The following is an 11,256-nucleotide window of genomic DNA, read 5'->3' on the forward strand; positions in this document are numbered from 1 at the left end:
TGAATATCACGAATACTTTCTTCAATAAAAGTTATGTTTGGTTATCGCATATTGGTAATATCGTTACCTTAGCTCTATCAAGTCACTTAATTATGAATAATTCTCGGTTTATATTGAAAATATCGGTGTAATTCTTGGCATTAGTCACCACGATTTCTATTATGTTTAAAGAAACTACATATTAGTCTAAGAATCAGAATAAGGGAACATAGAAAATAAAATGGCCGAGAGATATCTATTTTTGAAAGTAGAAATGTTTCACTAGAAAGAGAAGTGCATTTTTACCGCTATAATTAAGCAAGATTATTCGATATCAAAGGATTCAGATCAGCCATTCAAACTGCCCCAGCTGCTTGGAAATGTATAATTTCTTCACAGTTTCTACGAGTATTATATTTGTTTGATTAAATATGAAATCATACTCAAAAGTAATAAAATCAATGAAGAAAGATATGATTTAAATAACTAATGCATGAGTTATCAGCTTTTAGGGAATAAGATTAGAATACATATATTAATGAATTGTCATATTACTCTTAAATTATTGACATAAGCGTAGCTTTCCAAGTTATTTTTTCTCATGAAAGAATTAAGAGATCGCAGAGTTCGAGACTAGTAAATAATAAACAGAGTGCGGCGCCAAAATCTGTACAAATTAAACAATTTTTCCAAATTTTTTATTGAAAAATGGAAAAAAATAATACTAAATTATTTGAATTATCATAAAAAAGGCAAATTTATTTAATGTATCCCCCATTTGCTTGAATGACGGCCTCCATTCTCGATTTGAAGCGTTCACAGGCCCGTTTTAACACGCCACGGTCCATACCGGAAATGCCACTTCAATAATACCTCTCAATAACGCAATGTTTGGAAGTCTGGCCTTGATGGTGACCCTTTCGATCACGCTCCACACATAGGACTCCAACGGACTTAAAAGTGGGCTATTGGTAGGTCAGAATTCTTTGGACCAAAACATATTTGTGGGACATATGGCTAGTTTGAAAATTCTTTTTCCACTCACAACTGTGACATATGACGGGCAATCATTTCCATAAACAGCCATCATTGATTCGTGTCTTTGCCAGGCACTTTAATATTTTTAAATGAGGGAGCCTAATCATACTGCGTGCCTCCTTTTCCATACTCTGAGTTACTTCAATCTCAGACTTCCTGAAACAAAGAAAATGACGTTACTCAACGTATAGACAAATGACGCCCATAGTTAGGACCCACTAAGGATTGACTTTCCTTTAAATTCCGCTAGAATCGCTCAATATAGAACGTAATAAGTATAGAAAAACTTGCTCTATGATTATAGGCAACTGTAATTAAATTATTTATTTCATTCACAGGATGATGCCCGAATCACCAAGGTGGCTCATGGCTAGAGGGAGACCTGAAGAGGCTTACAAAATACTTTGTGATATAGCGGCGGTAAATGGCAGGAAGCTGCCTTCTAACGCCTTAGCAATGCTGAAGGAGACTGTAAGCAGATGTGGAAAGGAAAAAACTTTCGGGATAGCTAGTTTATTTTCTAGTAAGAGATTAGCTGGTTATACTCTTCTTATCTTCCTCTGCTGGTAAGAAATTTCCTTCGTTTATATATATTTTTATTTTTCGCATTACATTTACAAAATGCGAATTTAACTATATTAATGAATTTCTCAGTGAATGCTTGCCATGGAGACGTTGAACGCAGCTGATAATGTTCTCCTAATAGTAATGGTGACCATATAATATTGATTTGTCATTGAATTGCAGTTCATTTTAATTTGAGATGAAGTGAAGACTGTGATGGAGGGAATAACGTTAGGCAAACAAGGAAGGGGTAGGAAAAGAATATACATGGTGGATGGAATGAGGAAAGAAAATAAGAATGTAGAATTGAAGGACTTATTGTAGGATTGAATGTCAGGTAGGGTGTTGTTAGGAGAGGTTAAGAAATTCTATTCTAAGAAATCCCATCGTTATATTTAATTTTGAGGTGATCTACTAAATTATTTAATGCTGCTAAGGTGCCGTGCGTAATATCATTGTAATAATTCAAGTAAAGTACTGAAAACTTTTAATTATATCAAACGGATCAACAGTGTTTAAATGTGTTTTTTTTTCGGTTAATCTACGCGTACATAAATACCTCACAAGGCGCTGCATGGGCGTGTGTTGGGGATTTTAGGTCACCAGCCATGCATGCACTATCCCAATCACGTTCACTCTACACAAGTATTAGTTTGATCACTCGAAAAATGTTAATCATACGAAAGAAAGTCCTTACATGCAACAATTTACGTTGTTGATCTGATATACCATATCATCTCCAGAAAAATATGAATTGAAAACAACAAATTAATCATAGAGACAATCTTTTCACGCTCATAAAATTTCCTAATAACTGGACATTCACCTAACTATAACCGAAAATAATGCTAACATGATGAATATTTTATAATTTTTTATATATTTTAGAAGCGATAGAATTCCTGAAGATGCAGGAGTATTAGTTTTTTTAGGCGTATATGGGAAATAGAAAATTCATTCCAGACATTTTAAGCTAGATGTAGTTGATGGTTTAAGTTGATAGATCCATTCATGCATAATTTTTGCAAACAGTTATATTGATTGAAATTATATGGAATGTAAATATATGGATTCAATCGCTTCCTTCTGGTAAAGCCTCTCTCGGCAATTCATTTCTATTATCCTTTCTCTATTAACTTAGCATTTCCTCTACTGAATTTTAACTGAATTAATAATTATTGATTCAGCATGGATTTATCGTGTCTTATAGTGGTAGTAAGGTCCTTGATGTTATGTAGGAGTGGTAGTCCAGTGAGTTGAGCTCTAAACTACTGACGGGAAGTATCGTGTTCTATTTTGGGTGGCGCATCTTGGCATCTTTAGCTTCTCCCAAGCTTTGTGATTTTTCGGGCACCAGATAGATCTTCCTGGGAAACTACAGGCGTGCAGAAAAAGGAGCTGGTCATCATACATTGATGTTTAAATCAACGACATTATACAGGACTTAGAACAAGGTGAAAGTAACCCTCACCTATGAAACCGACCTTCGGGCTAACTACTGAGATTTGTGTTATGGCCTTAAAATTGTAATGTGAAATTATCACCATTCGCGGACTGTTTTTCTTTCTTATCGGTTTGAATCACATAATAAATTGTGGAATCTTTCACGGTAGTAATCTCGCTGAAGCAAAAATATATGTATTAAATTTAAATAGGTCAATTCACTCGCGAAATCATTTATACTTGCCCAAATGTTCTTGTTAATTCCTGATTACTTTCTGACTTGACTCCATGGGAAATATTACAATTTCAGGGGAATCAACTCTTTGGCATATTATTCGCTGGTTCTTAACGTGGGCAACATGTCCGGAAATCCCTTCCTCAACTACTTCTTCCAGTCGCTCGTTGAGCTCCCAGCTTATCTGGTGGCCATGTGGAGTACAGATAACATCGGCAGGCGGTGGACGCAGTCTGTGTTTTTCATCCTCTTGGCAATCGCCTGCGCCGTTCTCGTCGCCGTCGTCCAGAGTAAGGCCGATCACGTAAACTTTAGGTTACAAATGACTAGCATGCATTGACCTTAAATTTACTCCCCGTGCAATAAAAAAACTCAACTCTTAAGAGATTTGAAACTGAAAACTATACTCCATTCCAATCGACCTACTTAACCAGCCCATTTTTCTTACCTACTCAGGCAGAAAAGCCATATGAGATTAAGCGTGCGCGAGAGTTTGGCTGCAGGGGTAAATGAAATGTAAACATCTTAATTTTTGTGGAAGTATCTTATGCGAATTGGAAATTCTCACAAAAATTACTCGCATGGATCTACAGAAAGTCTTTATAACAATACCATCAAATCATCAATTTTTCATTTTTCCTAAAATATTAATCTGTAAAATGAAACCCCATGGGGCAAATAGCTATTTTAAATCTATATTTTAAACGGGGAAGCGAAAAAGATTTTTGAAATTTTAACTTTCGCGAATTAAATGGCGTTAAGAAGAAAGCGGAATGCCTTCACGATTCCCCGGCAACGTACTTAAATGAAACGAAAAATTGGGGAAGTTTGCTTGATCGCTATACTTTTAGGCTAATTACTATTATATTACCACCAAAAAGCATCTCTATCGATTACTGCTTTTCCATTTAATAATACCTACGTTTTCATATTTGGAATATCCATTAAAAATAAGAATTTAGATATGGCACGTTCTTTCTTAAATAATGATTTAAAAGGTTTATTCATTTTTTATTGTTCTTTCTAACATAAAATTGACATAGACATACATTAAAATTTACCTGTTAGAATACCCTGGATAATTAAAGACTAGAAATAATAGTTGACGTAAATTAATTTAGATTCTGGAGGTGAATCGACGGATATAGAAACGGAATAAAAATGTTGCATCTCTAGTACTTATTTAAAGATCAGCAACTCATATCTTACTTTTTCCGTAGACCCTGGGCTGACGGTTGTTACCGTTGGGTTTGCGGTGTTCGCCAAGTTCTCAGTTTGCATTACGTTCTACGCCGTCTACTTGCAGTCATTGGAGACTTATCCCACATGTTTACGCCAGACAGGCACCTCAACAAATTCAATCATAGCCAGTCTAATTGGTATCATCGGGCCTTACGTAGTATACCTGGTAAGTATCTTTTCCCCCTTTATTGAAATGACAAACCGGCATCTTCCCGTACCTTATTCGCCCCCTTTGCCTAAATGTATGTATAATATTAAAAATTAGTTTTGGAATGATGCATACAAACGATGGTGTAGGATGTGATTCAACTCAGTTAAATAAACTTAATGTGATATTCTACAATATTATATGTATACTGTGATTTTATCTGGATGGAAAACAACATTTTTTGACCATTTTAAATGATTTTTAACTCTACATGTATCTTTTAAAGAAAATATTAGCCGTGAAATTAGTGCATCGCCCATCATAGTGCATCGCTCGTTTTCGATGCAACTCCAAAAAGGTTCACAATGACATCACCATGGTGAAAATAAAACAACTGAATGTCTTTTACTCTCATGATATTAAGCTCTCCTCATGAGCAGTTAATTATATTTACAGATTCCTTTCCCTAAGACCTTCAATATATGAAATCTAAATCCTTGAAGTACAAAGCGGCGATAATTTGAGGCCAATTATTTATACGGCCTCCATTAAAATTATTTAGGAAGTTGGAACGGCAATAAAAAAGGCTGGGTATAAATAAATTAACACTAGATAACTAGATGATTGATTCTGGATACTGCATTTGCGATTTCTGTGAAACATTTGCTACATTTGAGTTGGTCTGCTGACGCTCTCGAAACGTCACGTTACCGATACCCTTTTGATTAATCCCAACTGCCTTCTGAGGAAGTAAAAGATTTAAACAAGTAGTACGCTACTCAGATTACAGCTTGGCATATGACAAATATGAAGAACCTATGAACTTTGGAATAGGAAACACTTTTTTTCGCTTTATTCAAGCAAAATAAATCCAATAAAGATATCCCTTTATACGTGAAGGAAACCATTGACAGTACGGCAAAGGTAGTACGAGCGATAGAGTTATAGATAAAGCATAATCAACGAAAAGTATAATGGAAAAGCTAAAGTTACTGCGGGAGGTCTAGCGTTTCTATTTATAGTTATTTTATTTCTAGCTATTAATAGCGCCCTAAAGCTTTTAGTACCCTTCCATCATAATTGCTTAGACATGTACCAATCCAAGTGTGTGTGTGTGTGTGTACGTTTGTGATATTATGCATGAGGATTTACGTTCCAATTAACAAACTATCACGACTTTATTCGAGCCGTTCCAATGTTATCATTTTTGTTCAGTGACAACAACACGGACTTAGGTTCTTTGGGAGACTTTAAGAGCTACCTGATTTTGCGTGAAACCCACACTACTACCTTTTGACTTCATTGTTCAGTATTCAGATCTTAATAATAGAATGTTATGAGAGCAAAAAAATATCATTGGTAGCATTACATTATCTGAAACTGTAAGGCTAATAAAGTTATAGAAGTAAATTTCAATGCATTTACTATTAGAAAATATGATAGCAATGTTTTAGGAGATCTGGAATTTCCGGAATGGAACCAATTTACGGAACCAGAGCTTCAGTTTTATAATCATGCTTAGCTTTTTAAATGACAAAATCATGACAGTATTTTTCCGGAGATCACTACTTCAAATCAGGCGGTTTTGTTGGTTATGATTATGGAAACATATTGCTCGTACTTTCATGATATTCTTATTTAGGAACAGAAAGAAGTCTTTTCACATGCTACTGTTTTCCAAGAATTATGGAACCATTTTATCTACCAAATGACGTAAATAGTTTACGTATTCTCAGGTAAAAGAACGCGTGGTATATGCAATCGTACATAACGTCATAGTAATTATCGGTCTCCAGACGGGCTGAGTATTAGGCCACTCGCAAGCTCAAACATTGAAGAAAATGAAGATGTATGTATAATTCGCCATATATTTTGAAAAGCAACAAGATCCATGCCTAATGTCAAAACTTAATTTAGATCGTTAGACTGATACCAAAAGGCAAGTGCTAAAAGCGGGAGCAATACTCTGGTTACTCAGGAGTTGTTTTATCGCCGTCTAAATATAACATTTCAGGCTCCCTGAGATAGCTATAAGATTTGCAGTACCTGAGTTTGTGAAATGAAAATTTTCACTGTCACAATGAATAATATTTGATCGTATTTTCTAGCCACATTTAATAAAAAAATACTCTCGTAGGTGTAACAATTACACATTTAGTCGCTTTCAATGATTTAAAAATGTAATTCTAACCAATCTACTAGTTTTAGAATGGTAAAGAGGAAAAATAAACCGCATAAAAGCCAAGCGGGTCCGAAAAGTTTTCTCCTAAGCCGTTATACACATAATATGACCATTGTAAAATATATAATCCTTGAAGAAACTTTGCTGGAAAAAGAATGAAAAAAAACAGTAGAGCCAGCTAATACGTGATCATTTTGGAAACTTGTAGACTTTTTTTTTCGTTAAAATGATCCAGGGCAGAGCGGATTGATTTCCCCTCCAGTAATTAGTTATCCTTCCTTCGATACACAGCTACAAAAAGAAACGAGTCAAAGCAACCATTCACATTTATTTAAAAAAATGAAATTATCACGAAATAACACATTTATTACTGCGTAATATATATATAGGCATGCATATGAGCATGCATGCGTGTGTTTTCATAAAAAGACAATTTAATATGTTTGCATGATTTCATGTTTGTGTTTATTTAGCTAGCACCTCCTAGGCCATACGCCTTATGAGGGTGGGGTATTCCGTAGATATAGATAATTAATTTATTATGACTGATATAAAATGCCTTGATCGTTTATCACGTCAAAATACATTCCCTTGAGTAAAATAATGACGATGGTTTCTCTTTGAAGGGAACTTCAGTGGACGCCCGCTACCCTTACGTCGTCCTGGGCACTTGCTCCCTCGTGGGTGTAGTAGCGGCTACCTTCCTGCCCGAAACTCTCCACGAAAAGCTTCCAGAGACTCTCGCCGAGGCGCAGCACTTTGGACGAGGACAACGATATTGGAGTTTCCCCAAAAATGCGTGGGCGAAGAAAAAGTCGCTCTCCACTACGAAGGACGAAAACTCGTGTGAGACGAAGGCATTTTAGGGTGCGAAAATTAATTGACTTATTCGTTAGTTGCTGTTGTGAGGTACTTTTCCGGATCACGCAGAGATACGTGGGTATAAACTCGATTGAATGAACATCCACCAACGTGTGGAGGGCCGATATGAATTCCATGGGCACCGAGGTATTTTCAGCCACTTAGTAGGAAAAGGCGTGTCGATGTTCCGAATAATGACTGCGGCTGCGATTCTGACTTACATTGTGTATAGAACTCAAGCAAATATTTTATTACTATATAAATCGGTGCATCAAGAGTATCCCAGCTTTCTCGTGCGATCGGAACCGAGTCTGTAATGTAGAAACGATAGACTACGATTATGAAAAACTCGACGACCAATGGAATCACCTTTTAGGACGGATTTCACATAAAGAGGAGGTAGTTATGAAGTGAAATAGTTCCCAAATCGCATATTAGGATGGATAGAGAAATATGTATTCTATATTAATTCGGTAAAAAATTAGCTATTGACATGGATTGTAAGGGGATAATCTATTTGATAACGACGGAAAAATGTGTTTTTCTTTTGTGAGGGAAGGAGAAATATATTTTCATCGGCTATGACATGTTAACGTGACAGAGATATTTAATGAAAATCCTTGGCTGTGAGTTTGTGAAAGAGAAAGAGCCAGTACCTTCCGCAATTATGCAGTGCTCAGCGTTTGATTAAAGGATTGCAAAAGAATCAATACTTACTACTGTGATGATAAGCAATTGAAATATCTTAGTTTAATAAAAATACAGAAAATATTGAATTGAAATCACATTTTATGATTCACAAAAATAATGCAAAAAGTCACATGTGCGGAATGATTCATAATACTGGCTGCACGAACTAATTTTGAGTGTTTTTTCTTTGTAGCAACATATTATTCCGAAAAAAGATTGAGGCATGGTATAATACAAGAACGACAAGAACGCCATGGATTTCACGTTTGTACGTATTGGTAATCTCATCGCACTTCTTGGCTTTGAAATGAGTCATGACAGAAGTAAGATCTTTGGGAACTACCCGGTTAACTCCAGTCCATTTCAAGCTCCCAGAAAAAGAAACGAATCTCTTTATTACTGGATTTCCAGGAAGGCAGGAGTGATCAATTATGCCGTACTGAAAAATCATTAATGTGAGATTCCGATGAAATATTCATCCTTGACATTAAGCTTAAAATAATAACTCCGAGCTGAAATTTTACACTCACGCTAAAAACTTTTGTTAATATTGAGATATGAATAATTGATTTTCTGGGAGAAGTACAATTAAGTTTCCTTATAAATTATTTCCCGTTGTAAATAAATTCCTAGTTGATTTTAAAAAGGAATTCAGGTTAACCCACTATGCATTATTTTAGTATTTCATTCTTCTATCGCATTAATGTCTTAACATCTTCGTTAAGTACTCGTAAAAAAGTACTACCAATTTAATGAATTTTGACTCTTGCTATGGTTCCAACCGCTAAATAAAGCATAAATTTCCTGCCCAAATTAATAGGTTTGATGCATCAAAGAGAGCACACCGTGTACTTGGCTTCCAAGATCCTCTCCACTGCCTTTTATCATTCTGATGGATTAATATCATTGCCTCATTTTAACAATTTCTTTGCTAAACATACAATGGTTTTGGCACCCTGTGACTTCATAATAATTCGTCTCTAGGTATTTGCGAAACCGTTTCCCTGAGTTGAATTCATGGCTGGCTAAAGAAATGAGTCGCGGAAATGTAATGAATGATTTTCATGTGTTTGATGCATGTGAAGAACCATCACAAATTAAAGCTTGATACCATTTTTTTTCATTTGCTCTTGTATCTGTACTTCTCCCTTGTGAATATCATTCATCTACCCGGAATATCGAATCATTAAAACACAAAAATAACATAGTCAAAAGTTTATATTTCAAAGAACAAATTTCATTTGAAATCCAATGACTATAACGCTATGCTGCAAACAAAAAAATCGGAGATGCGTATATACAAAGGCTTATGAGTGTTGGAGGAAATTTCGGTTGTTGACTTATCTTTTCCCCAATCCACCTAGTTTCATCTACATTTTTATATTGGATCACGGGCACAAATTAACCTTGTTCCGCAGAATTTCTACCCGCCGGCGAGCGAAAAGGGACAATATTCGAAAAGGTTTGATTCAATATCATTGTGACATTGACAATGAGAAAAGTTTCTCCTTCACCCGGAGAATTGGGAGTAAGTAGGGTGTGCCTTCGTAGCTTCCGGTTTGAGGTCATTCGGAGAGATGACCTTTGGAGGGTTAGTAAAACTGAGCTGGCTGAAAGGACTAACAACCGACACAATTCTTCCCGACGCAAGCAGCTACCACGCTCGAGAGAGGAACGCGCACATAGCCACCCACCCACCCACCAATGTACTCACGTAGGGACGCCACCCTTCAGGAGATCTCTGAGGTTTTATCATAGGACGCCCGACGTGTCCTAGATTGGCCGCCATTATTCAATCGGCGGATCCTCATGAGAACGCTTGCTCCGTGAGAAGTCCAGGACGGAGGAGGGCCGGAAGGAGGGGTGGACGAGGGTGGCGGTGGGTACCCCGCTACCACTTCAACCCCACCTAACACAAGGGTCTTAGGTGTCATTTAAGGGGACAGGCAGCCACGTAAAGGTCAGAGTGAGAATACTGGAGGGAAATCGAGAAGACAAAATGTGAAAACGTTCCCCGACGGTTGAGGAGAATGAAATGGAAGGGAAGCCAAAGGAGGTGAACTCAAAGTAGTAAAATCCCGTGGGTGGAATAGAAAGGACCTTTGCTGGAATTCGCATAACACAGTAATTAAGTCGAGTTTTTATTCGATGCCTACAGGTAGAGGTTACCGAATATTAGGCCCAATGTAGTTTAAAATTCATACATCAACGTATGGAGGAGGGGGGGTTCCTTTCTTGTACCGACTAAGGTATCCAAGAGAGAGACCTGGTGGCCAAAGTATTACGAAGTTTGGGTGAAGCTTAGGGCGCCCAGAGTGGCCACACGGAATCGAAACTTGGTCTACCGATCAATATCCCAGGGCTCAGGTCCGTCCTTACTGCCCTTCACAAATTCCTCTCAATTGTGTATCGACAAAAAATAGCTTCTGAGTTGCCCAATGGTTTGTAAATAATTTCCCTTGAATGAGAAAATCTGCTCATACAGCAAAAGAAAACTTCAAATTCTAAAAAGTTTACGTTTTAGTTCAACTTAGTATTCATGCACCAAGTACCACCTAAGGTGAAAAACTGAAAAATGGAACAGAGATATTTTCTGCCATTACCAAATTCTTCGTAGTGGCTTTTATCCGCAATGACGGTAAGTACTTAGGTGAAAAATATGACATTTGGTATTACATAGGAAGTATTCCTCTCCAGGCATTTTACGAGGGTGGTCCCAGAAGTACCCGACCCAACATTGAAAACATTGGAAATTTTGGAAAAAATTTATTTATTTTTCAACATGATATCCTTTCAGCTCTATCTACTTTTCCCACCAATGTTCAATAAGTTCGCTATCCTTTTTATAATAAGAAGTCTTGCTAAATTCCAAAG

At 36.6% G+C, this 11,256-nt stretch overlaps 1 protein-coding gene across 2 annotated transcripts in view; it reads left to right on the top strand.

Moving 5' to 3' along the window:
* Positions 1–9,551, top strand: part of LOC139687944 (carcinine transporter-like) — a 34,192-nt gene extending 24,641 nt beyond the window's left edge. For both annotated transcript variants that reach the window (XM_071585309.1, XM_071585310.1), the window contains 4 exons: positions 1,356–1,583; positions 3,335–3,549; positions 4,480–4,667; positions 7,458–9,551. In XM_071585309.1, the coding sequence (XP_071441410.1) occupies positions 1,356–1,583; positions 3,335–3,549; positions 4,480–4,667; positions 7,458–7,697 (871 nt within the window). In that variant the 3' untranslated portion in view covers positions 7,698–9,551. The remainder of the gene's footprint in view (positions 1–1,355; positions 1,584–3,334; positions 3,550–4,479; positions 4,668–7,457) is intronic.
* The last annotated feature ends 1,705 nt before the right edge of the window (positions 9,552–11,256 follow it).

The sequence above is a fragment of the Hetaerina americana genome, unplaced genomic scaffold (genome assembly GCF_022747635.1).
Source record: "Hetaerina americana unplaced genomic scaffold, ioHetAmer1.1.p SCAF_2, whole genome shotgun sequence".
Lineage (NCBI taxonomy): Eukaryota > Metazoa > Arthropoda > Insecta > Odonata > Calopterygidae > Hetaerina > Hetaerina americana.